At 46.1% G+C, this 27,760-nt stretch overlaps 2 protein-coding genes across 2 annotated transcripts in view; one reads left to right on the forward strand and one right to left on the reverse strand.

Moving 5' to 3' along the window:
* Nucleotides 1–2,632: 2,632 nt before the first annotated feature.
* On the reverse strand, nucleotides 2,633–4,890 carry LOC311245613 (seipin-like). The gene has a single exon (XM_084335522.1). It carries the CDS (start codon nucleotides 4,760–4,762, stop codon nucleotides 3,446–3,448), a length of 1,317 nt encoding a protein of 438 aa, XP_084191648.1. The 5' UTR covers nucleotides 4,763–4,890; the 3' UTR covers nucleotides 2,633–3,445.
* A 325-nt stretch (nucleotides 4,891–5,215) lies between these two features.
* fnbp4 (formin binding protein 4) overlaps nucleotides 5,216–27,760 on the forward strand; it is a 37,376-nt gene continuing 14,831 nt past the window's right edge. The window contains exons 1-12 of the mRNA XM_084335513.1: nucleotides 5,216–5,379; nucleotides 6,562–6,636; nucleotides 7,109–7,230; nucleotides 9,590–9,761; nucleotides 10,328–10,475; nucleotides 12,501–12,600; nucleotides 15,734–16,105; nucleotides 17,391–17,586; nucleotides 21,717–21,835; nucleotides 23,177–23,281; nucleotides 25,664–25,797; nucleotides 26,853–27,088. Of these exons, the coding sequence (XP_084191639.1) occupies nucleotides 5,253–5,379; nucleotides 6,562–6,636; nucleotides 7,109–7,230; nucleotides 9,590–9,761; nucleotides 10,328–10,475; nucleotides 12,501–12,600; nucleotides 15,734–16,105; nucleotides 17,391–17,586; nucleotides 21,717–21,835; nucleotides 23,177–23,281; nucleotides 25,664–25,797; nucleotides 26,853–27,088 (1,906 nt within the window). The 5' untranslated portion in view covers nucleotides 5,216–5,252. The remainder of the gene's footprint in view (nucleotides 5,380–6,561; nucleotides 6,637–7,108; nucleotides 7,231–9,589; nucleotides 9,762–10,327; nucleotides 10,476–12,500; nucleotides 12,601–15,733; nucleotides 16,106–17,390; nucleotides 17,587–21,716; nucleotides 21,836–23,176; nucleotides 23,282–25,663; nucleotides 25,798–26,852; nucleotides 27,089–27,760) is intronic.

Here is a 27,760-nt window from a genome sequence, read left to right on the forward strand (position 1 = left end):
AAAAAATATGTTTGCAAGCAAGACCACTTCATGCAGTTTTTCCATTTGTGTTGCGCACATCTATGCTCTAGAAATGAGACTGTAACCTTTTATGTAGTTCTAATACATAAACCACGTATCTCCTGTCTGCAGAGAAGGAGGAAGTCAGAAGGGCTTGTATGGACAATTCCACTGGGTCTGGGTATAGAAGCAGGCTGAATGCTTTTAAAAGGGACGTATTCACTCAGATACAGATGCACAGAGACTATTCTAAACACTCGATGGAAGTGTAGCTTGACTGTCGAACAACCAAGAGGGAGGGTAGAGCTCAGAATGGAACGTGGCTCATCAGTGGTTCCCCCGGTCACTTCTAAATACAGCGGTGGCTGGGTCATTTGGTTCTGTGTCCAATACCTGTGTTGGTTCTGGAGAAGGTTGTAGCAAAAAGCTAATACAGTTTTATATTACTTGTTTTTCTTTTAGCAGTGGTGGCAACTCTTTTGCCGTGGCTGACCACTGCTGGGTGATACAGGGAAAACACAGATCCGACAACTTAAGGAGCTCTAAGTGGTGGGGGATTTTGCTGTCAGAATAGAGTTTTTCCTCATTTATCAGCAGGCCCAGTGCAGCTCTACAGTGTATCAACGTGTGTACTGTATGTGCATTAGGGCTGACCCCTATTAGTCGATTAGTCGACTAATATGTCGAAAGGAGCCGTAGTCGACTGGCCAACCTCTTAGTCGAATATATATATATAAAAAATAATAATAATAATATTTATAAAAAAAAAGATTTATCATTCTTTCCAAAAGAAAAGAGGCCTAGAAGTGTGGCTAACGCTAATGGCACGCATACCAGAGGCTAACTGCCTACGAAAACAGGCACTGCGGTACATGTTAAAATAATAGCTCTACATTCCGACAGCCATCACTGATGTAGATTGTTTGGTCAGTAACATGGGTCTCAGTCCCTCCGCTCTGCAGTAAACAGAAAATATATTTTCTGGTATCCTAGAGAAAACTCCACTCAATGGTCTGACAAAATAATTATATTATTTATTAATATATATTATTATGTACTGCAGACCACTTATTTTAAACACAAATAATACCACTTACAGCACCTTAACTTAAGTTGTCGGACTGTGTTTTCCCTGCCTCACCCAGCAGTAGTCAGCCACGGCAAGAGTTGCCACCACTGGTAAAAAAAAGTAATATAACTGTATAACACATACTTGTCTTTAACAAAGAAATGTACATTTTGTAGAGAGCAGAGGTTCAAGGTTAAACGAGGTAAATGTGTTATGGAGACAGGACGATAAACCCCAAGCTTATTAAGTGAAAGGAACAGAGGAAAGATTTCCGCATGCATCCGTTTGTGTGAACGAGTCCTTCAACAGGTTCACTTGACTGACTATCAATATCAGTGAAGTCAGGCTAAAATCTTGCATCTCCTAAAAGACAACTTTTCAGGAACCCAGTTTTGTAAATTTGCACGGTTGGTTTTGAATGGGTTTCATGTTGGGAGGCACAGATATCACTTTTTCAAGACCGATACAGATTCAAGGAACAGGACAGAGTACCGATCCGATCCATTCGTTTTACTGGACAGCCTAGACACCATTGTTGGGGTTCACTGAAGATTATTGGGGTATATAGCCTAATCACTTTTTTCTCCATTAGAGATGTGTAACATCTTTGTACGTGTGTCAAAATACAGAAAATCAAGTGCTTTTGTTTCATAGCTTTACACGTGGCTCTTGGAATCATGTGTTTAGGATTGGGAAGGTTCTCCCGATACTGATATCTATATTTTAGCCTTGTATATCTGCCCAATATCCAATACCAGAGCATCATATGCTGCAGGGAGACAAAACATAATACACACACAAGGGCATAAATTAGGGATGCCCCGATCGATCGGCCACCGATCGTTATCGGCCGATACTCAGTATAAATATGCAATCTGTGAATTCCGATAATTAGTCATATTCGCCGATAGCGGAAACCGTCAAACCGATCAAGCGAAGCTCTCACTCGCTGTCTGTCTTAGACACACACGACCTGCAAACTGCCGCTGCTCCTCCTCCCTAGCCCCGCCCGCCCCCGTGTAGAGTTTGTAAACAAAGAGGTGCGGCTCCTCTGCTCGAGTCTGTAGTGCACTGCATTCGACCTGCGCTAACGTTAGCTACCTAGCTATCGTTACTGTTTAAACAAAATTACCCAGTCAACTATTCACGTTTAGTAGGCATTGTCTAACGGTATTTAGCCGGCTAGCTACCGATAGCTCCTGATATCAACAAATGATCCAGAAAGTCTAGTAGTTCATGTTCATACCTCAGTTAGCTTGCGTTAGCTGACGTTCGTTTACTGTTCAAAACGAAATGTCCCATTGAACTAAAGTTCTGTCTTAACGTCATCTAGCCGGCTAGCAGTAGCTACAGATAGCTCTTGATATCAATGTCTTATAACATTGATTTAATGCGTATTCGAGCTGAGGGCTTGCTGAATGTGAAACGACCAAAGCACTTAACGTTACCAATGGGGTCCCGCTGCAGCGCCGGAGAATCCTTTTGAGCTGGGCTACTAGAGTACACACAGACAGTGGAGCTGTTTGCAGATAGTGAGCATTTTGACTTGTTGCGTGGTGGCGATGTCTCGCAGTCGCAGATAATACAAGTACAAGTCTAATTATATAATATATATATTTTATAAAAAAAAAAAAAAAAAAAAACGTTTTATATAAAATAATTTTTAATTTCTTTTTAATCAAAAACAATCGGTATCGGATCGGTATCGGCCGATATGGATCACGACGATCGGTGATCGGTATCGGTGGCAAAAAACGTGATCGGGGCATCCCTAGCATAAATCACCATCACGGAATTTAAGTACAAAGTCAAATTGGAGTTACTAGGTTTTCACGTGACATCGGCGATGAAGTAGTTTTCGTTATGCTAAGCCTGACGGCTCGCAGGCTCATCCAATCAGCTCACAGCCTCATCCAATCAGCTCACAGGCTCATCCAATCAGCTTGCAGGCTCATCCAATCAGCTCACAGCCTCATCCAATCAGCTCACAGGCTCATCCAATCAGCTCATAGGCTCATCCAATCAGCTCATAGCCTCATCCAATCAGCTCACAGGCTCATCCAATCAGCTCACAGCCTCATCCAATCAGCTTGCAGGCTCATCCAATCAGCTCACAGCCTCATCCAATCAGCTCATAGGCTCATCCAATCAGCTCATAGGCTCATCCAATCAGCTCACAGCCTCATCCAATCAGCTCACAGCCTCATCCAATCAGCTCACAGCCTCATCCAATCAGCTCACAGGCTCATCCAATCAGCTCACAGCCTCATCCAATCAGCTCACAGGCTCATCCAATCAGCTCATCCAATCAGCTCACAGGCTCATCCAATCAGCTCACAGGCTCATCCAATCAGCTCACAGCCTCATCCAATCAGCTCATAGGCTCATCCAGGGGCCGGGTCTCTGGCGGAGTGTGGTGGCTTCACCCGGCTGCTGCTTCGGAGATCCGTCCAGCAGGATCTCGGGGCGTTGCGTCCCTTTTTCCGGCCCCTGAGACCCAGCAGCCTCCTCCTCGTCGACGACGTCCATCTCAGAGGTCCCAGGGGCCTCCAGGGCCACCGAGGGCTCCTTGGCGGGGGACTCGTTTCTCTGTAAATCACAGGACAGGTTCTCGGGCTCCATCGGAGGGCCGGCCGCCCCGAGCTTCTCCGCGTTTCTCGGCGGGGTCGAGGCTGAACCCAGGCGCTTCTTGGCCTCTTCCTTCCGCCGCTGGAGTCGCGTGTCGTCTCCGATCACCACGCGCACTTGGTCCGGGGGCCAGATCCCGCCCCAGATGAACTGCAGGTAGCTGAAGAGCACGATGACACAGAGGAAAGTGAAGTTGCTGGCCACGCCGATCACCACGGAGGCCAGGGGGAAGTTGTAGAGCACGTATCTTATACCGGTGAAGTAAGCGTGGATCCTCAGCTGGGCCGCGTAGATCTGAACCCGTTTGGACTGGATCTCCACGACGGCTCCGACGGCGGGTCGGTAGACGTCGCTCTTGAAGTCCGGGTAGAGTTCCACCTCGATGAGCTGTTTCTGCTCGGCCACGCCGGTGACCAGCAGGGGAGAGAACAGCAGTGTGCTCAGGGTCTGCAGCAGGGAGGAGCGGTAGTGGAGCATCGCGGAGCGAGCCACAGAGGACACGCTAACGCCGCCCTCGGCGTAACAGGACATCTTTATCATGAACATGCCGAGGTGTTCGTTGACCGGAGACTCTGGCATCTCGAGTTCCAAGGAGATCCGGTAAGGCTGGCCGCTCACCATCACCTGATCCCGTCCGTTCCTCAATAAGGAGATGTTGGCCGTGGGGAACGAACAAAGCACAGACTCCGAGGTGTCACAGTCCGACCTGTAGTAGTAGTGGACGGGTGTGGAGAAGCTGACGGTAGGCATGTAGGAGTAATAGAAGCTTCCGTAGAGAAAGATGGACACCCAGAGCAGCAGGACCAGAACACAGAGCAGGACGGCAGCCTGGAGCAGGGTCCGTCGAGCTTTGAGAAGTGTGACACCAGCGACACCCTGCAGCCACAACATACCCCCCATGGCGCCTTGCCCAGCGGTGTCTGTAGTACCGCAGTCTCCTGTCCTTGACACCGACTGCCTCCCAGTCCCAGCTGCCCCTCTCTCTGGCTGTCCCTGGGTCGCTCCAGTCACACATAAGCTGCTCCTCTCCCGTTCTCCGCCCTTGTTATTAGTTTCGTGTAGCATTCCTCTCCACAATTCATTTCACGGACACAGAAAACGTTGTGTGTGTGTAACGGCAGAGAGTATCTTTTTTGAGCATTTCTGACGATGGTGTTTTTTAACTATAATAACTCGCGTTCATCACAACATTAGCAGCCGCTATCGACGCGACAATAACAGAATGATAATCAGCACGATACGCCCTTTGACACCGGACGTGGATAGAGGCAGCTTCCTGTGGAACGGAGTAGGGTATATCTGCAGAGCCGCAAGCCCAACGTCTGGGCGGGGCTTCGGGGCCTGTACTTGGTTTTAGACGGGCCTTCAACCGAGTACAGGACCCGAATGTCCGCCTCAAACCAAGTACAGGACCCGAAGCCCCGCCCAAACGTTGGGCTTGCGGCTCTGCAGATATCCCATATTGAGCAGCAGGAGGAGCGCACCGACCCGCCTAGAGAGAGAAGCAGAGCGGCGGTCTGCAGACACACACCGGCGGGCAGAGAGCGAGAGAGAGATGGGGAAGAAGACTCGTCCCGCAGTAGGAACGGCGGTGGGACGAAGGACAATACTGCAGCTGTCGCCTCCTCCCGGGATCCGTGTCGCGGTTGGCGGGAGGGAAGAAGCAGGTTCGGGCTCCGAGGGTGAGAGAGAGAGACAATGGACGCGGCGCAAAATGGCTTGTTGTTCGCTAGCTAGCGGGGCTAACGTGCAATGTGTCGGTCGTGGGGAGAATAGAATGCGGGCCTTTCCCCCGTAAAACCCGCTTGGCTCAGTTGCTGAATTAGACGCGTTTTCGGATTAACTCGTTTAACGATATTGGATCAATTGTGCCCCGTATCGGTCGTAGTTTATTATTGGCGTTTGATATTTAACGTTATGTCGGTTATGCTGGCGGTTGGCGTTAGCTTAGCTAACATGTTAGCTGGTCTACTGCGCACTCGTGACGTTACGTAGCCACCAATGATTGATTGATTGATTTAAAATTTTATTAACAGATTGCAGAATGGGTATAATACAGTGCAGCTCAATACACACAATTGTTAAGGGGATGCAGACCAGAGAAAGACTTTTCGTCTTGTTTACATCAGGGTCCCCCATTTTCAATTCATCATAACATACATGACATACAGATGGACAGTACTGCTACATCTATACATTTATGACATATTACCAGATTTGCAAATACATTACTGTTTGTGATACAAAGAGTAAAAAAAAAAAAGAGTATACATGTGACGAAGAAACTACATTGGAGGGGGGAGGGGGGTGGGGGTAACTGTACATTGGATTATCGACAACCTTACTTGGTCCAAGAAGAGGGTCTCGTCTCGTGTATTACTGGGTTAGGACATTTACTGTACATTGGAGGGGGTTGTGTTAGGATATTTACAGGGGCCAGTTTCGAATTGCAGTCTCCCGTAGGTGCTCTTTGAGAGTGGTTTTAAAAGTGGGTAGTGATTCACATTCCTTAGCTGTGGGTAGGGCGTTCCACATTGATGTGGCATAATTGCGAAACGTGTTTAGTCCCTTGTTTGAGCCGAATTTGGGTTTAACATGATTTGTGGAGCTCCCTCTGGTGTTGTGGTCATGGTATTCACTGACCTTTGGGAAGTATTTTGACATGTACATGGGTACCTTAGTCGTGTAGTGTATCTTCTAGACCAGGCCCATTGCAAGTTGCTGTACTCTGTCGTCTACTCTAAGCCATCCTAGGTTGTCAAAGTGGGCAGGGGTGAGGTGGGTTCTGGGGGTAAGGTCAAGCAGTAGTCGTCTGACCAGTTTGTTTTTTACCTGCTAACAACGAACCGTATGGGTTTTTACAGACGAACAAGAGGCCGAGGGACACCCATTCCTGAAAAACACTATGAGGCCCCCTGCACCTGCAGCGAAGGCCCCAGGTGAGTTGTTTGTGTTTGGTGTGTATGTATTCTAAGCACAGACTGTGTTTCAATTCATAATCACATCAGAACATTACATGCATTGGCCTTTATTGTACATATTTGTTATGACTATAATTAGAACACAACCAATGTGCTATAACATGCAAAAGCTCCACTTGTTGAATACAAATAGTGTACTTTATTTCTTACATTTAAGTAATTTAGCTGACACCTTTATCCGAAGCAACTTACAAGTTCTGTACAGGTACAACTCTTGGCAGCTAAGGGTAAGTGATATTGTTTGTCAAACTTGAGTGCTACACGTTGAGTGCATAGTAGTACATATTAGCATAGTAGGTAGTAACATAGGCACAGTCGATTACATTGTAGCAAAGTGCATAATAGTAAAAGACAGTAAAATTTTTATTTGTAATTATATTATAAAGCAAGTAAAGTGTTTACACACATTTTCTGTCTGTTTTTCTTTTAGAGGGCTTGTCTCTCTTGGGGGCCTATGAGGACAGTGAGGATGAAGACTCAGGAGACAACCCACCTCCAGCTGTCAAGACTCAACTCAACCAGTCAGCTGACATACTGGCCAACTTCATGGCTGTAAGTAGCAGGGGTTTCCACTGGCTTTCAGAGAGTAAAGTATCAGGGTTATCCCGGCTTTCAAAGAGTAAAATATCATGGCTTTCAAAGAGTAAGGGCTGGATCTGGACTTACCATGACTTCAGGCACTTTGGACAAAACACCATTTAATTCTATGCTATTGGAACAAACGTAGTCCCTTATACTATCATTTTAAAATGTACTAGCTTTCAATATGGATTACAGGGAATAATGTTATTTCTATTAAAAATAGTAGATTTTTCTAGATGACAAAATATTAACTCCTGCGCATCCTATTAAACCCCCCAGCTGCCAACCGTGGCATTTGGGACAAGAAAGGGTGCAAGATCAACTTTTAGAGTCATCCAAAGCTGAGGGCCTTGTGTCAGTTGCTCTTGGCTATTTCAACTCTAAGACAGACCTAGTAGGGACACGGAACCTAAATGGTTGTCGGTAGACAAGCGAGTTCCGAGTGTCTGGCGGAAGATGACATAAAATGAATGTGCGCTGTGTTTTAGCGTGTGAGAACCGAGACAGTAGTATATCTTTTCAAAGGATATCAAACCCCGTTTGACCTTTTGTTTGGTGTGTGGCTGGCTGGTGGTGTGTGTTTGGCCTTTGGACATCAAGACGACTACAATCCCCCACAATGCTGCCCCTGGCAAAGACATTTACTGTTGCTACAAGGGATGTACTGATACCAGTATTGGATATCGGATTGATATACGACAGTGGGAGGTAGAGAAGTCGTCTGGTATTCCGGAGGTACCTGGTTTGATTCCCGCTCCTCCCAGGCAGCGCGTCGGAAGTGGAAAATAGGAAACAGTTGGCCGAATGCCGAAAGGTCGAAAATGATTAATATAAATATATATATAATTTATTTCTCTTTTTTTTTCAGCTACCTGATTATGGCAAAAGACATGATTATGGATTAACTTAACTTAAATAATATTAATAATCACTATTATGGGCCCATAAAACATTTATTCAGCACTTTTGAATGCATACATTAATTCCAGACTGACTGCTGAAAGATTATACAATTTAAACATTTTCTCTTTGCATACAACAAAATGTGCATTAAAGTCAAGTGCATTTTCTTTTCTCTGTAGGATAACTGCAACAAAGTGCATTCAGAACAAAGCCAAGGTGCTTTAAAACTGCATAACGATCTGCATAAAGACACACAGGGCGGTCAGGTGGCGTAGCGGAGATTGTGCTCGTCACCAATGCAAGAGGCTGCGGTCTCGACTCCCGGAGAGTCAGCATTGCCTTGGATCGGGCTGATCGCTATACTAACTCGTTTGGCTGAGTTAGGGGGAGGGGAGCCGTGGGTGGGTCCTGGGCGTTGTGGACAGCGACCCCTACAGTTCGTTCTGGGCGCCTGCTCAGCAAGGGTAGGATCTGGAGAGAGGTAGTGCGACCTTCCACACGTTACACTCTCCCGGTGAGAATCTGCGCGGCCAGGCTGGCTGCCGGCTGGCTGCACATGCGTCGGAAGAAAGCATGTGACAGTCTCCGGCCTCTCGGACCAACAGTAGGGGAAAGTGCGCAACAACCGGGAAGGGGGTTGGGAATTGGCATAACGACTAACAGTGGTATGGGAGAAAAATCGGGGAAAAAATGAAAAAAAAAGACACACACACAGGACTGTTGTATTTACTACATCTCCAGAGACTCTTATCGGGGGATGACGTAGCTTACGAGAGACGTGTCAAAGAGGAATGGAAGCGTTAGTGCGTTAGCGTTAGTGCGATTCCCAAGAGGAGTTAATTATCACAGGCTGCAGAACGCAGGAAGAGCTGCTCACATTGCGCGTTTTGATTACGTCATCACAACAACACTTTAGGTTACGAACGTTACGTAACCCTGTTCTTTGACATTCTGTGATATATTTTCGGTGCTAAAACCTTCGGCCGAAAGAGCCCCTTTTTAAGATTTCTTTTTTAGCGTTTATCGCTTTTTTCTACTGGGCAGTCCAGTAGAGAGAGAGAGGAGGAACGGGAGACAGAGTGGGGGGAAGACATTCGGCAAATAACGACGGGTTCGGGTATCGAACCCGGGTCGGCCGTGCCGCGACTCAGCGCGATATGTGGTTCGCCACTGGGGCGCCCCGAAAGAGCCTTTTTAACCATTTTCGGACGATAATTTTCGGTGGCAGAAGTTTCTGTGCATCCCTAGCTTTTAGTACATGGATTGTTGGAAGATGTCAAAGAAGTGTTATTTTTATATTCCAGTCTTAGGCCTGAAGTTTGGCTGTAAAAACATTGAATAAAATGTGAATATGAAAGGAAAACCATATATATATATATATATATATATATATATAAACCCTAACGTCGTCCTTCTATTTTTACAGGAAATCGATGCAATTACCACGCAGCCGAGCACAGAGGACCAGGCGTCCTCCAGCCCCCCCGGGCCCGAAGCTAAAGCCCAGCAACCAACGCCAGAGGAGGGGGAGCAACAGCCGAGTACTGTGGCCGCTGTGACGGCGTTCCAGTACGATACCCAGTACTCGCTAGCTGGAGGTAACCATGGCCAGCGCTCAAACTACATGACCACTTCACCAGTAACACACCAACCTATTAGTCATTTAGCTGTTAGTCATTTAGCTAGTAGCTATTCGTTTTCAAACGAATCGCCTTGAGATTGAAGGTGCTATAGAATAGATGACATACGGCCACTAGATGTGGCACTATAGCACCAGCATGTAATTTATCCAATTGGGTGCATTCCACGTGGGGAAATGGGAAATGGGGAGGGGATACATGCACACAACATGTAAATAACATACATTTTGGACCCTCGTTAATCAATAAGTCTTGTGTGTGGGGGAGGGGGGCAATAACTTTATTCCGCCAAAAAAGTAATTATTACTCTACATAAAAATCTTATCTGTAGCACCTTTTTAAAGCCCATGTTGTTTGGTTGATATTTGGTGGCATATGGATTAGTCTACACCACTGGTATTTTCAGTTTGTTTTGTTCTGACATAGTATCTCCATGTTTTATCCCCCTTTAACACAATTTTACACAGATGCATAATGTTGAGTGTTTTGGTTGTGATGAAGTCCCCTTCTCTCTGTGCTTGCAGTGGGTGTGGAGATGGGAGACTGGCAGGAGGTTTGGGACGACACCTCCGGCTGCCACTACTACTGGAACACACTGACCAATGAGGTGGCCTGGGAGCTGCCTCACTACCTGGCCGATCAGGTGCAGGGCCTGCAGCAGGCCGCTGACCGGTAAGAGACTTCAGCCAAAACCCCAACGATGACTAAGAGAATAGACCGGATGCACGCACGTCCTTGAGTCATGTGTCTGAAGCAGGGTAGCTAGTGCCGTCATAGTATACACAGTCACAATTTCACAATTATTTCCTTTAAAGCCTTGTTTCCCATACATGCGTGTATTTGTCGCGGCCCACCCCAATATCAGTCAGGCCCCAGCACAGATACATTTCCCAAACTGTTATAATAACACATTAATAATGTATTGTATTAAATAGGGGTGGGAATCACCAGTTTCATCACGATATCGATTATTTGGACAACGATACAATATTTGCCAATATCACAAGTATGCCACGATACGATTCGATTCAGGTGCCTGCGATCGATATGAGACGATATATGTTTAACACAATCAGTAACATTTGGATCAACTCAAAAAAGGCAACGAAAATATCATTTGACATTTTTCTGTTTGAGCTCTTCCAGACATTTAAATGAAAAACAATCTATTGTTTTTAATACAAATAGACCTCCTGTTCACTGTAAATACTACACAATCTAAAACCTCTCCCAAACCGTTGCTTTTTTATGTTGCATGATCATGTATTCATTTATTATGCATTATTTTTACGTTTTTAAATATCAACATCTGTCCATCCTCAGTAAATACTATCAAACTCCTCTGATCTTTCCAAAGACCAGAGATCATGGGACGCGAATGCACACACACACACATACACACACACACACACACACACACAGAGAAAGGGACATTGAATGTAGAGAGAGTGAGAGAGACCCCCCCCCCTTCCTCACTAATAGAACTCCGCTGTTTAGCTCACAGGCAACTTAGCTTAGCTAGCATAAGCAGCTAACGTTAGTTTCAGTCTTTAACGCGATGTGGGCATAAAGGAATGGCGAGGATGAAAAGCATGTTAGATGCATTTGACCCGTTGCAGGGGAGAAAAGCAGGAACTTATTTCTGGTCGCAAAATGCGACCAAATAGGCAGACTGTCTGGAGCTAGTGCTGTAGGCGGATATGAGACTCACCACGGGATTTTTAAAATAAGAGTATCGATATGAACCGATCTTTTTACGTTGCATCGATCCTATTGGATCATTAATAATTAGATCGATGTATCGTCCTACCCCTAGTATTTAACTGACGCAATAACACATTAATAATTAATAATGTCTTGTATCAAACTGACACATTAATAATGTCTTGTCTTGTATCAAACTGACACATTAATAAATAATGTCTTGTATCAAACTGATACAATAACACATTAATAATGTCTTGTCTTGTATCAAACTGACACATTAATAATGTCTTGTATCAAACTGATACAATAACACATTAATAATGTCTTGTCTTGTATCAAACATAATAATGTCTCACCTTGTATCAAACTGACACAATAACACATTATTAATGTCTTGTATCAAACTGATACAGTGACGCATTCATATTTTTTTTCCTTTTTTTTATCAATTTTTTCTCCCCATTTTCAATTTTTCCAATTCTTCCCTCCCCTGTCTTGAACGTTGCTAGACTATGCCTCCCACTGGTCGGCTGTAGTGAGGATAGAAGCCTTGCATCATCTGTCCCCTCCGGTACACGAGGAGGCAGCCTGTCGCATCTTTTCACCGCAGCAGCTCGAACTCTCAGTGGAGAGGAGTAACGCGTGGGAGGCTCACGCTGCCCCCGATACTTCCTGTTTCCGGCGTCACCCAACCGACCTGTAGGAGTCGCTGTCCACAACGTCCAATCCCCACCCACCGGCTTTCCCACCCTCTAACACTGCCAATTGTGTTAGTATGACGGCCGGTCAAGCCGGTAGCAACGCCGAGAGCTGGGCTCGATACCAGCATCTCCTGCGTTAGTGGCGAGCGCCTTGCCCACTGCGCCACTCAGCCGCCTATTAATAATTTTTTTCTATTGCTCCATCAGATAACTCATTGGAAACACTGCAGGGAGTCTTGAGTATGTATTCTGACCTTGTATATTTTATTTTTTAAATTCCTATTTGCAGCTCTGTCGTCAATGGCAATGGTACAACACCGACTACTGGTTGCGTTACTGAGCCGGACCCTGCTTCTGGACCGGAGTTGAAGAAGGAGCCAAAGAAGAAGGTACGTTTCCAAATCAGTGTGATATGTCTTTAACTTTTTTATAAAGTCTGACGTCAACGTTTCGAAACCTATGAAGTGTGCCGCACGTTCATGTCAACGTTCGCTTGCACAATACACGCTTACCTAGGATTTAACTTGATTCAACAACAACAAAGCAGTCGGGGCAATGGCAAGCCAAAAACGGTTGCAGGTGTGGTTACACTTTACAAAGCTAGATGCAGACAACGCAAAATTGAGAACAATGACACAAATTAGAATTCCCTCCTATTATTGTAAATCGCATCACAATTGCAATATTATTCTGAATTAGATTCAGCCCTGCTCAGAGTTCCAGTCTCTCATTGCATGTTACACTTTACAAAGGTGAGACAGCGCTGCAATATTTGTAGCGCAAAATGCAAAGCTGGGCAGCCCGGGTAACACAAGTAACTTGAGGAAACACCTGGTCAAGCACAGCATATTTCTGAAAGCTGAGGAGTGTAGCGTTTTTGATGCGAAAAAAATGCAAGCCCCCAGCAGCAGCAGCTACACGTAGCAACTAGCAAGCTGCAGCCAGCACTGAAGAGCCCTCCGTGGACGACACTGAGGCATCGACATCTTCAGGTGTAGTTAGTTCCGCAGAATAGTTCATTGCTGCTAGAGTGGTTGTTTAATCATTTTATATTTGTTATTTTGTAAAACATAATTTTTTATTTAAAGATATGTGTCTGTAATATATATATATATATAAACAAATTGTTCAAAATAATAATGATTATAAATAATTTGAAGTTTGCACACATTTTTAACAACTGAGGTACGGTAGGTCGTTCGGTACCCAACCCTAGGAACTACACCCTTTTTTGCCTTGTACTCACGTTTGCAATGGGCTTGATAGTAAGGCTGGGCGCAGGGGAGGAAATTAGGCCACTTTACTCGCCAATTGCGAGTATTTTTTACGTTTGGCGAGTAATTCATGAAGAGCACTCGCCAGTCTGGCGAGTACTAGTAATTACAAAACAAATCATTCTGCAATCTGCTGATTCGCTCACTGGCACAAACCGAACTCTGACTCCCCCCTTGATTCCTCCCATTTGCGCCACATAATAATCAGACCATAACCAATGAACATCATCGTTGTACAGATGCGCTCTAAGCTCCTCCAATGAACACTCATTTTCTAGAAGATGCCGCCCATCTAGGGGAAGTGGACAGACCACTGCGCGCGGACCTACAGACTCCTGCCACCGGCAGCCGGCTTGACAACGTAGACAAACTTACAAAAACACATCAGTGGATGAAAATAATTGCATGTAGAGTCGTCGCTTTCGGATATCAGTGCGGTCTGACATGGGGGCGAACAACAGCACGCGACGCGTCTCCTTCGAGTCGGATGAGAATGACAAGTCAACCAGCATTAGCCGGCTAGCTACCTAGCATGTAACAAGCTACCATAACGCGCGTTCAGCATAGTGGACTATACTGAGCGGCTTTGCTTAAATGCAGCCGAGTGACATTTTATTATTACCGGGGTTCCCCCCATATCACCACTCGCCCATATGCCCTTCACAACGGTGATGTTGTCATACTTGGCATTCAGAATACACCTGCTGAACCCCTAGCGTTGTCGATTCGGTTCCAATGTATTGTCATCTTACAGCACAAGTACAGTACAACCAGAATACATTTGGCATACAACCAGAGTGCAAATGTAACAAGTCAAGTTCAAGTTGTTTTATTTAGCTATTACATTACAGTGAAATGCTTGGTTCTTTCACTGCCCAACTCAGTCCAACCTAAACCAGTATTGATTGATTGATTGATTGAAAACTTTATTAACAGATTGCAGAATGGGTACAATACAGTACAGCTCAATACACACAATTGTTAAGGGGATGCAGACCAGAGAAGGACTTTCGTCTTGTTTACATCAGGGTCCCCCATTTCAGTCCTGTTTGCTTAATGCCTTGTCCACTTCCTCCACACTCCAATATGCCCTTCAACCCTGCTCCTGTCAAACCTGCTCTTTCCATTCCCTCCATCATGTCCCCCCTTTCTGATGAATATTTCCTGCACTTAAGAGTCAGACACACATTCCTAGTAGTTGAGCTGTGATGAATGAATGAATGAAAACTTTATTTAACAGATTGCAGAATGGGTACAGTACAGTACGGCTCAATACATGCAATTGTTAAGGGGATGCAGACCAGAGAAAGACTTTCGTCTTGTTTACATCAGGGTCCCCCATTTTCAATTCATTTTCAATTCATCATTCAGTATAACCTAGACCAGCCCAACCCAGCATCTTTCACTGCCCAGTTCAGCCCAACCCAGTCCAGAATAGTTCCCTCTTTAATGTTAATATGTGATTTAATGATGTAATATTTTGAAGAGTAGAGACAGTGTGATTAATTTACTATGATTGAAAATCAATTTAGACGAAGACGTACAAAGAAGTAATTATCACAATTAGCGATTTTTTTTGTCTGGTAAAAAATCTGTTTGGCTGGTAAAAAAAATCAGATACTCGCCAGTTGGCTGGTAAGCCAAAAAGTTAGTTTCCTCCCCTGGCTGGGCGATTTAATCTAGTGTCAATTATGATTTTGTCTTCCCACGATCGTGAAATCAAAATAATGAAGAGGTGAAGCTATTATTGTGCCGCATGTCGTCTCATCTTGTCTTGTGTTGTAAACGCAACTCACCCTTCCTTCACAGCAGTGCATTCTGCCCCTCCCCCTCCTAGTAGTTTCTGCTGGTGGGAGGGAGGGAGCCACGGTGCCTTTCTGCAGTTATTTAGAAATGTCTTTGGTAACTTGTAGAAGATGAAAGAAAGGTGGCCTTTGGTCAAGAAGACAGGTAAAGCAAATTCAGTCGTCGTTATATGATGTTCTCGAATCGATGACTAATCATGTTTAATAATCATGATTTCAACATCAATCAAAATTATTCCTAGGCAATGGAAATGGCGTACTGGAATTCTTAATTCGGGTGGTGTTCCCCTTTTAAGAAAACATCTTTGTTCTGCAAAATAATGACAACAATTATAATTCCCTCCTATTATTGTGAATCGCATCACAATTGCAATATTATTCTGAATTAGATTCAGCCCTGCTCAAGAGTTCCAGTCTCTCATTGCTGGTCCTTGTGTCTGAAGGAGGTGATGGAGAGCGTGGTCGCCCTGCGGAGCGAGGAGGAGGAGCGCTGCGGCGTGGCCGCCTCCCTCCTCGGCCCCCTCATCCCCTCTGACGTCAAGGAGTCGGAGGAGAAGTGGAGGAAGACACTGCTCAGCCTCCCCGAAGCTGCGGATGACGAGGAGGAGGAGGAGGAGGATGAGGAGACCAGCGTGGACTCGGACGGGGAGGACAGCGTCCCCGGGTCCCCCGCTACACCTCCACACGAGCCCGACGCGCTCCCCGCGGACACGAAGCAGCTGCCCAGCAGGGCCCAGTCAGAGGAGAACTCCGCGGCCGAGGAGGAGACGGAGGAGGACACTATGGAGCTGGAGCTGGCTCTGGAGAGGAAGAAGGTGGGTGTAGTGAAGGTGGTGTTGTGTAGACTAGATGAGGAAGGTGGGGTTGTGTAGACTAGAGGAACATGATGAAGGTGGGGTTGTGTAGACTAGAGGAACAGGATGAAGGTGGGGTTGTGTAGACTAGAGCAGGGGTTCCCAAAGTGGGGGTCGCGAACCGGGGGGGGGGGGGGGTCGCCAGATGATAAAATAAAAATAAAAATAAAAAATGTAATGCAGTCAGGCCACTGAACTTGGAAGCAGGCCAGGCCAGTGTTTCTAGTTGCAGCAGCGCAATAGTTAGATAACCTAGGTGGGGAACAACCAGGAGATCACTGCAACTCACACAAGTTTGATCTCAAGTGACTACCTGGTAAAATAAAGGTTAAATAAAATAAAAATCTCTCACTCACTCACTCACTCACTCACTCACTCTCACACACACACACAAAGGGAGCCGCATGTGATTGGTGGAGGCGGGACCCTTACAAAAAACTGTCATTGACACATGCTAGCCTGTAATAATCCCCCCCCATCTACCGGTACTTTGCATTTGATATATTGCAAATATATGCCATCACACACACTGGCATTTAAAGGGTTAGAATTATAAAATGAATGTGGTGTTATGATCAGGGCTGAAGTTGAATAAAAGATTGTATTTTTTTCAATCTGACATTACAAAAAAACAGAAAATCCATCAAAATCAGTGTTGCTAATCATACATTATGCTAGCCTGTTTTTTAACAATCATTTGTGATGCCATCACAAACACTGGCATTTAAAGGGTACAAATAAAAAAAATCCTGCACCAGAATGCAGGAAATGAAGTCTTTGTAACAAAAAAATTCCTGGTGGGGGACCCCCAGACCCCCTGCTTAAAAAGTGGCCTGACTGGGGCTATATTTCCTGGCCTGAATGATTTCCCCAGTCCGGCCATGGTTAAAAGGCTCCAATGCTTATTAGTGTGTGTGCGTTTGAACGTTTGCATGTTTCAACCATACATTTCCAGTTATAAAAGATTTTTTTTTTTTAATTTTTTACCTCCTATAATAGTGGGGGTCGCGGCTCTCTGACACCGTTATTTGGGGGTCGCGGCCTGAAAAGTTTGGGAACCCCTGGACTAGAGGAACAGGAGAGGAAGGTGGGGTTGTGTAGACTAGAGGAACAGGAGGAAGGTGGGGTTGTGTAGACTAGAGGAACATGAGGAAGGTGGGGTTGTGTAGACTAGAGGAACAGGAGGAAGGTGTTAATTTCAGCTCCTGAGAATGTCCCATCTTCTGTTTGACCTCTTGACCCCTAGGCTGAGCTGCGTGCACTGGAGGAGGGTGATGGGAGGTCAGGGGGGTCCAGTCCCTGTTCCGAGGCCAGCCAGGACGCCAGCCCTGGGCCCCGCGCTGTCCCGGTGAAGAAAGCCCGCTGGAAGACTGCCTTCGTCCTCGCCGCCAGTCCAGAGTCTAACAGCAGAAGCTCAGACGCACCGGAGAACACGGACACAGGTCAGTCCAGAGTCTAACAGCAGAAGCTCAGACACACCGGAGAACACGGACACAGGTCAGTCCAGAGTCTTAACAGCAGAAGCTCAGACACACCGGAGAACACAGACAGGTCAGTCCAGAGTCTAACAGCAGAAGCTCAGACGCACCGGAGAACACGGACACAGGTCAGTCCAGAGTCTTAACAGCAGAAGCTCAGACACACCGGAGAACACAGACAGGTCAGTCCAGAGTCTAACAGCAGAAGCTCAGACACACCGGAGAACACAGACAGGTCAGTCCAGAGTCTAACAGCAGAAGCTCAGACGCACCGGAGAACACAGACAGGTCAGTCCAGAGTCTAACAGCAGGAGAACACAGACAGGTCAGTCCAGAGTCTTAACAGCAGGAGAACACAGACAGGTCAGTCCAGAGTCTAACAGCAGGAGAACACAGACAGGTCAGTCCAGAGTCTAACAGCAGGAGAACAGACAGGTCGGTCCAGAGTCTAACAGCAGGAGAACACAGACAGGTCAGTCCAGAGTCTAACAGCAGGAGAACACAGACAGGTCAGTCCAGAGTCTAACAGCAGGAGAACACAGACAGGTCAGTCCAGAGTCTAACAGCAGGAGAACACAGACAGGTCAGTCCAGAGTCTAACAGCAGGAGAACACAGACAGGTCAGTCCAGAGTCTAACAGCAGGAGAACACAGACAGGTCAGTCCAGAGTCTTAACAGCAGGAGAACAGACAGGTCGGTCCAGAGTCTAACAGCAGGAGAACACAGACAGGTCAGTCCAGAGTCTTAACAGCAGGAGAACAGACAGGTCGGTCCAGAGTCTAACAGCAGGAGAACACAGACAGGTCAGTCCAGAGTCTTAACAGCAGAAGCTCGGGCCACTCACTCATCACCCGCCTGAAAACGCCCTCAGAAACGGCAGATTTCCACACACAAGTCTCTAGAGTTTACAGAGAATGGTGGGGGGGGGGGGGGGGATAAAGAACAACCAGGCTGGCTCAAGCTGACAGGAAGGCAACAGTAACTCAAATAAACCATGTGGTCTGCAGAAGAGCCTTCAAGTGGATGGGCTATGGGGCTGTCAAAATTGGCACACAAAAAAAACACTCTGACATCTATTATCAAGAATCAAGAGGTTTATTTGTCACATACATACCAGGGCATACAGTGAAATGCGGGTGCTCATGCCCCCATCGATTGTGCAAAATACAATAATAAAAATAGGCATACAATTTTTTTTTACGAAAATGGGTAAGACACGAGATGTGCACGATAAAAAAGGACATGCTAAGTTCCTGAGAAACTGGTTCCTACTACTATACAATTTTAACTCCGCCATTTTTATACTTAATGTATCTAAACTATACAATACCTCCTTCCTTTATTATTATTGCACATTATGTCCACAAGAGGGCAAACCAATACAATTGGAGACATGACTACTAGTATAGGTAATATTTACAAAATAAATGACACTGCAACGCGCCTCCCAGAAAGATGTGATAAACATGGAACTATCTTTTCCTTGACATGAAACGGGAAATAGTAATCAAACCATTGGGGACCTGCATGACGCTTCTGTCTCTATATCATTTTTCAATATCTAGAAGTTTTACCCTGAGGGATGATTTTAGAATAAAGTGCTATTAAAAAAAACTGAAAGATAGACTACTTTCATTCTTGACGCTAGAACTCCCAAAAAGGATATGGTTGGCCAGTTGTAGTTTACAATAGCTTACTTACATACAACTTTGTCTTGAGATTCCACAAGTTTGCCATCTAGTGACAAAAAATCACTATTTCCAAACGGGGCTTTTTAGATTGCTCTGACTCTAAATCACTCTCCGCGGCCACGTTGGGTTCTGAACCCTGCCGCCATCACGCCATGATCACTCTCCGCAGCCACGTTGGGTTCTGAACCATGCCGTCATAACGCCATGATCACTCTCCGCGGCCACGTTGGGTTCTGAACCCTGCCGTCATCACGCCATGATCACTCTCCGCGGCCACGTTGGGTTCTGAACCATGCCGTCATAACGCCATGATCACTCTCCGCGGCCACGTTGGGTTCTGAACCCTGCCGCCATCACGCCATGATCACTCTCTCTCCGCGGCCACGTTGGGTTCTGAACCCTGCCGTCATCACGCCATGATCACTCTCCGCGGCCACGTTGGGTTCTGAACCCTGCCGTCATCAGTCACGCCATGATCACTCTCTCTCCGCGGCCACTCTATTTTTCTCCCATCCCAATTTCGTCCAATTCTACCCTCCCCTGTCTCGAACGCTGTTAGACCATGCCTCCAACAAGCCGGCTGCAATGTGGATGAAGCCTTACATCACGTGTCCCCTCTGGTACTCGGAAGCAGCCGTCGCATCTTTTCACCTGCACAGCACGGTCTCTCAGCGGCGGGGGTCTGCGTGGGAGGAACACGCCGCCCCCGTCGCTTTCTGATTCTGCTGCGCAGGCGCACCAACCGACCTGTAGGAGTCGCTGTCCACAACGTCCGATCCCCACCCATCAGCTTTCCCACCCCTAACACTGCCAATTGTGTTAGTATGAACGACCAGCCAAGCTGATGGCAATGCGGAGAGCTGGGCTCGAACCCAGCGTCTCCTGCATTGGTGGCGAGCGCCTTGCCCACTACACCACCTAGCCGCCCACTACGTACCTCGGTTTTGAAGTCGAGGTTCGGTACGGGTTTTCGGTACAGTGTTCCACTCAAGGGTGATGTAGTGTGCAGTAACTAATTGTACTTGTAGGGCTGTCAACGAATATTCTATATTGAAATTAATAATCGACTTGTAAATATTTTTTTAAATAATTATAATTATATTAGATTGTGAAAAAAACAGCCCCCGGTGGACGGTCGTTAGTGGTTAACATACGGTTGTATTCGTTCGGCACACTACACAGCCGTTCGGTACGGTACACACTGAAACGGTTTGGTTTGGTACGGATACGTGTACCTTTACACCCCTAATATATATATATATCAGGGGTCACGCTAGGATTTTATACTGCCGGCCAGAATGTCCGGAATGATTACAGTTTGTCGGACATATGATAAAAAAAACTGCCATATCTATTTTCAATGCATGAATGACAACATTATGTTACAGCGTAGTATTATATTTTGGACTGAAAACGATTTGAGAATGATATAACAATTAAATGGGCCTATTACAGCTTCGCCTTGACAAGCGGATGGATTAGGCTACATTAAAATCGCGCATTTGGTGTGCGTGACTGCGTGCGTAATGTTTTCTCAACAAAAGAAGCCGTCTTGATTTTTGCATCATTAGTATATTATAACACATTGCTCTTCAGAATAACATTACGCTCCTTGACGAGAAATGGCCAGTTGGATTGGATGCCCTCTACTCCGCGATGTAGGGAAAGCCAGCGCACGGCACAGGACTGTTTCAGGCTCCGCATAATATCCTCGTCGCTGAGGGATGCCACCAGTTGGCGGAGGCGATTAGTTAACGTTGCGCAGTGTTTGTAGAATGAGTAGACTCCATTAGCAGTGCGCTTATACTCATCTATTTTACCCACGGCTTTTGCTGCATCAATTGCTGCCATTGCAGCACGATGTGCTACGCAGTGCACTTGGATGGAATAGGGACTGTCCTTAAAGCACCCACTCCTGCGCGTTTCCCCGTCATAGCGCTGGCCAGACCGATGACCCGACTCATGTCTACCCCTCTCGCGCAGCACACCCACCACCTTGTCATAATAGCACTGAGCTGAGCATTACCAGCTTCAACAGTATGATTGCCAAGAAAACAGGTCTCAGCTTTCCCCCCACTTTCTAGTTTCAGATATGTAATCAGTTTTAGATCCACTGTTATATTGAACGTCTCGTCAATTGTGACACAGATGAAGTCACGCCTCTGTATTTTTTCATCAATCTCTAAGAATTATACAGTCCAATGATTTCTCCAAGTCAACAAACGAGTTGTGGTGTTTGTATATGCCTGTTGCGTGTTGGTGTTGAGAAGTCGGGAGCTTTGACAACTTTCAGCAGCTCAGTCAATGGCTCAAATTGATGTAACATTGTCTGATTTGTGGTGTTAATAAGCGTTTTTTAATCATAAAAAAATAAGTAAATACTATTCCTCTTGTGTCCTGCAGCGAATTGTAAAATCCCAGAGAAACTTCTGGAAGCAGACGAGAAGGAAGCAGACAAAATGGAGGAGAAAACGGTTACAAAAGCCCTGGTAAAAGAAGAGGTGGAGACCCCAGAGCTCAAGGTAAAGGAATATTCATTGCAGTAATAGTAACAGCAGCAGAAGTAATAGTAGTGCTAGTAGCAGCAGTGGTGCTAGCTACATGTTTTAGTACTAGGTACTCAAGGTAAAGGAATATTCATTGTAGTAGTAACTAAATGTAGCAGCAGTAGTAGTAGCAGCGGTAGTAATAATAATACTAGTAGCAGCAGTGGTGGTGGTAGTAGTATTACTAGTGGTACATGTTCTAGTACTACTAGGTACTCAAGGTAAAGGAATATTCATTGTAGTAGCAGCGGTAGTAATAGTACTAGTAGCAGCAGTGGTGGTGGTGGTAGTAGTATTACTAGTGGTACATGTTCTAGTACTACTAGGTACTCAAGGTAAAGGAATATTCATTGTAGTAGCAGCGGTAGTAATAGTACTAGTAGCAGCAGTGGTGGTGGTGGTAGTAGTATTAATAGTGGTACATGTTCTAGTACTCGAGGTAAAGGAATATTCATTGTAGCAGCGGTAGTAATAGTACTAGTAGCAGCAGTGGTGATGGTAGTATTACTACTGGTACATGTTTTGGTACTATTAATATTCGTTGTTGTCTGGACTTCTTGCTTCTATAATCTATGTATTATGAGTTCTCTGCCTCAACGAGGTTAGAGCTCAGGTTACCGTAATTCCTCTAATAGTAACCGGGTCTCAAATACAAGCCGGGTCTCTATTAATGGCCGGGTGCGCTCTTGAGCTAAGCAATTATAAGCCGGCCTCCTAATACAAGCCGGGTTACTAATATACTGAGCTGCATACTGAGCTAGTTACTTTATTTCACTTTGAAAACGTTGAAATGACCAGTGACCACCTAATTGCACTGTTTACTATTTCATACAGTACTTGGTTTCAATAAATGAACCCAGTACATTTTACTGGGTTCAAACTGACACAAAATGTTGATTTATTCATTATGATCCGCTTGAAAATTTGAAATATAGGCCTCCCTCTTATACAGGCCTCCTCCTAATACAAGCCTGGTACCCGCTACAGTTGAAACAAATACAAGCCGGGGTTACTATTAGAGGAATTACGGTATGTTCCCTACTGACTCCATGAACCAGACATCCTTCACTGTTCCTATCCGTTCCATCTAAGATAGACTGGTGTTTATTATGTCTCCATCCTCCATATCAAACTCTGTGTCCTTTACTTGAAGTAGACGGTGTTGGGTCATGTCACACACAGAAGCCCAAACATTGTAGTCATGACTTGGAAATTGAACGTTGGATTGAATTGTGGTTATGGAGAATCGTTGCAACCTTAACTTGTTGTAGAAGAAAAAGGAAACGACTGTATTGTGCTCAAAACTGTTCATTTTAGTTTCAGATTGGAGAGTTGGCCAACACCTTAACCAGCAAGATGGAGTTCCTGGAAATCAACAAAAAGACCATCTCAAATTTACACCTGCTTCTGCTACAGACCGAGGTGAGAGGACCAGTCTACAGGTTCTAAGTTAGTTTCTGCTACAGACCGAGGTGAGAGGACCAGTCTACAGGTTCTAAGTTAGTTTCTGCTACAGACCGAGGTGAGAGGACCAGTCTACAGGTTCTAAGTTAGTTTCTGCTACAGACCGAGGTGAGAGGACCAGTCTACAGGTTCTAAGTTAGTTTCTGCTACAGACTGAGGTGAGAGGATCAGTCTACAGGTTCTAAGTTAGTTTCTGCTACAGACCGAGGTGAGAGGACCAGTCTACAGTTTCTAAGTTAGTTTCTGCTACAGACCGAGATGAGAGGACCAGTCTACAGGTTCTAAGTTAGTTTCCGCTGCAGACCGAGGTGAGAGGACCAGTCTACAGGTTCTAAGTTAGTTTCTGCTACAGACCGAGGTGAGCGGACCAGTCTACAGGTTCTAAGTTAGTTTCTGCTACAGACCGAGGTGAGAGGATCAGTCTACAGGTTCTAAGTTAGTTTCTGCTACAGACCGAGGTGAGAGGACCAGTCTACAGGTTCTAAGTTAGTTTCTGCTACAGACCGAGGTGACAGGATCAGTCTACAGGTTCTAAGTTAGTTTCTGCTACAGACCGAGGTGAGAGGATCAGTCTACAGGTTCTAAGTTAGTTTCTGCTACAGACCGAGGTGAGAGGATCAGTCTACAGGTTCTAAGTTAGTTTCTGCTACAGACCGAGGTGAGAGGATCAGTCTACAGGTTCTAAGTTAGTTTCTGCTACAGACCGAGGTGAGAGGACCAGTCTACAGGTTCTAAGTTAGTTTCTGCTACAGACCGAGGTGAGAGGACCAGTCTACAGGTTCTAAGTCAGTTTCTGCTACAGACCGAGGTGAGAGGACCAGTCTACAGGTTCTAAGTTAGTTTCTGCTACAGACCGAGGTGAGAGGACCAGTCTACAGGTTCTAAGTTAGTTTCTGCTACAGACCGAGGTGAGAGGACCAGTCTACAGGTTCTAAGTTAGTTTCTGCTACAGACCGAGGTGAGAGGACCGGTCTACAGGTTCTAAGTTAGTTTCTGCTACAGACCGAGGTGAGAGGACCAGTCTACAGGTTCTAAGTTAGTTTCTGCTACAGACCGAGGTGAGAGGATCAGTCTACAGGTCCGTGTCACACTGAGAAAACAGCCTTGTTGTGGACTTCATCCCCTAGCCTTCCACATCTCATCACAATTGTTCTTTGATCTACCCTTTGCACAAAATTTGAAAAGGTCTATCTACAAGATTGCATTTGTACAAATGCGGCTGTAGTATTTGTGTTATTGATTAAATGGGTTATTCACATAGCCAACAAAAGTGCTAACCGAATACAGAGGATATGTCTTAGTGCAACCTCTGAAATATTTAACAATTCATTTTTGTTTTATACCAGTTGGCAATGAGCCATGTGGTCGTGTTTAATATTTCAAATTCTCATTATGAGCCTTCATAAGGTACCCAACTGTAATCCATCTTTCCCCCCATCGGTCTTGCTTTCTGTCATCCCTATTCTCTCCCCTATTCTCTCTCCTCCCCTATTCTCTCTCCTCTTCTATTCTCTCTCCTCTTCTATTCAGGTTTTTGTCTTCTATTCTCTTTCCTCTCTTCTATTCTCTTTCCTTTCTTCTCTTCTCCTATTATTAGCTCCTCTTCTATTCTCTTTCCTCTCTTCGCTCATCTCTTCTCTTCTCTCTTATTATCTCCTTTTTATATTTTCTCCTATTCTCTCGTCTCTTCTATTGTCTTTCCTCTCTTCTCTCGTCTCTTCTATTGTCTTTCCTCTCCTCTTACTCATCCACCTCTTGGTCTCCTCTAACTGTTGTCTCTCTCTGAGATCAAATTAATGAACCCAGCTTCTTATTATTTTCATTTAGCCTCAGCACTTTCTGTGCACTGGCAGCTAGTAGGAACTAGGAAATGGTCTCTAGACCTCTTATTACTATCTCGCGTGTTCACTTCATTTAACATTCTTACACATTCACCCTATGAAACGGAATGCAAAATAATATTTTAAATAAATGCTAATTAACCATTTTAATTTAGAATGACTGGTTATATAATTGTTCTCTCTCCCTCTCCACCCCTCCTCTCACTCCACCCCTCCTCTCTCTCTCTCTACCCCTCCTCTCTCTCCACCCCTCTTCTCTCTCTCCACCCCTCCTCTCTCTCTCCACCCCTCTTCTCTCTCCACCCCCCCCCCTCTCTCTCTCCACCCCCCCTCTCTCATCCACCCCTCCTCTCTCTATACCCCTCCTCTCATTATCCACCCCTCTCTCCACCCCTCCATCTCTCTCTCCACCCCTCCTCCATCTCTCTCCACCCCTCCTCCCTCTCTCTCTCCACCACTCCTCCCTCTCCCCACCCCTCTCTCTCTCCACCCCTCCCAGACGCGGATCGCTGACTGGAGGGAGGGTGCTCTGAGCGGGACCTATCTCCGGCGCAGGCTGCTGGAAGCCGCCGAGCACATAAAACTTTCTGAGCTTAACGCCACCCCTAAAGGCTGGTCCTGCCACTGGGACAGGTACGCTCTCCTTACCTTTCACATGTTTACAAACTCCCCCTCATCATCTGACTACTACACCCCGCGCAGACGCTTTAAAACCTCTTAAAACAGGCCTTTGGGGGAGAAGCTTGTAACCAGTCATTGAGTGGATAAAAAAAAAAAAAGGCAGAACCAGAAACGGACTTTTGCCGGGTTTCTGTGGGCGGGCCTGGCTGGCCGCCTGCCTCGCAGACACTGGGTAAGGGAGCTGCCGCTCTGGGCCTGCCCGGCTCCCGATTGGCTCCCGATAAGCCCCTCCTACCACAGAGACTCACAGACTCGAGCCCTCATTTTGTCAGGGCGGTTTTCTAGACCGATAAACGGGGTCCAGTCTGAAGGGAGTAGGGGCCGCGGCGGTGGTGGTGGCGGGCGGGGGGGAGGTTCATGGTAGGAAAGTGGTTGTGGTGGGAGAGCTTTGCACTTTACAGGACTACAGCCCCCAGAATGCAATGCTGACACAGAGTGACGCCATGGGAAAACAACGAGTGTCACAAGCCTCATAGTAAAAGTGAAGACGGAGCGCTGACGTGGATCCAGCAGGTCAGACCAATTCTATTTGTCTTATTATGTCAACAACATAACTGTGTGCCTGTTGTTGTCCTCCTTGTTTATGTTGTTTATGATGATGATGATGATGATGGTGATGATGATGCTCTCTGTTCGGCATCGTCCTCCTGTGTTTTGGGACGGAGTGGTTGTCTCAATCCCAGCATTTCATGACAACCACGATGTGGAACTTCTTTAGCGCTACTTTTTTTGATAAACTTTTCAGGATCCAACTAAGATGATTTTGTTTTCTAATTTTATTTAAGTTTAAAAATTTTCGAGAGCAAGGTGGGTTCCCTATCATCGTGTCCTCAATGTCCCATTTCTAATTTGGCTCTTCTCCTGGACAGCTGAAGTATCTGTCCAGTCCAGCATTACCCCCCCCACCCCCACCACCCCTCCCCTCCCCCCAGGGAACCCTGCCCTCAGCCAGTCCCCCAGGCCAGTGGTTGAGACGTGTGCCTTCTATCTCTGTTGTCCCACTCTAGAGAGCACAGACGCTATTTCTATGTCAACGATCGGACCAGCGCCTCCCAGTGGGACTTCCCTGTCGAGGAGGAGGAGGAGGATGATGAGGAGGAGGAGGAGGAGGAGCATACCAAGGGCCCCCCGGTGACCCAGACGGCCGGCCAAGGAGAACCCAAACCCCCCCCGTCTGGACCCACCCCTCCGTCGCCTGCGCCCGCCCCTCCCCCACCTGCACCCATCCCCGCTGGGGTCACAGGTCAGTCTGACCACCTGCAGGGTGTCTCGTCTCAGGAAGCAGCCGGCATGAGCTTTTGATGAGTTTGTTGAAATTACTTTTTGTGGAGTCGTTCACCGTCAGTCATTCTGTCAGTCAGTTTTAGAGACGTTCATTGCTTTCGGCCGGCCCTCTGGGTGCAGCGAATACAACGCGTCTAGAATAGCGTGAAAAGATATAGAAATATGACATTTTAGAATATGAAGCTGTGGTGTTGGAGGAGTTGTGAAGGAGGGTGGGACGTGTCACCACTGTACAGATTACAGGGCTTTCCTACAAGTCACCACTAGGGGGCGGTCCTAAGGGGGGCTGTGGCGAAAACAAATTGCAATAAAGAAGCCATTTGCTGTAATTTCCTGCAACTTAAAAACATAAATTTCCGGGCAATCTCATATTGGATAAGATGCATCTATTTCTAAGCTGACCCCAAGCTTTCACTGCAAAATAAATAATCATTAGTGGCACTGCGCCCCGATACCATAGTTCAGGGGAAGCCCTAATTATACAGTGATATCACTGCGCCCCAATAGCATAGTTCAGGGGAACCCTGGTTATACAGTATCACTGCACCCAGATACCATAGTTCAGGGGAACCCTGGTTATACAGTATCACTGCACCCAGATACCATAGTTCAGGGGAACCCTGGTTATACA

Source organism: Notolepis coatsorum (genome assembly GCF_963971535.1).
Source record: "Notolepis coatsorum genome assembly, chromosome: 18".
NCBI lineage: Eukaryota > Metazoa > Chordata > Actinopteri > Aulopiformes > Paralepididae > Notolepis > Notolepis coatsorum.

Coding starts and splice junctions, on each gene's coding strand:
- LOC311245613 (XM_084335522.1), bottom strand. CDS start 4,762: ATGCTACACGAAACTAATAACAAGGGCGGAGAACGGGAGAGGAGCAGC.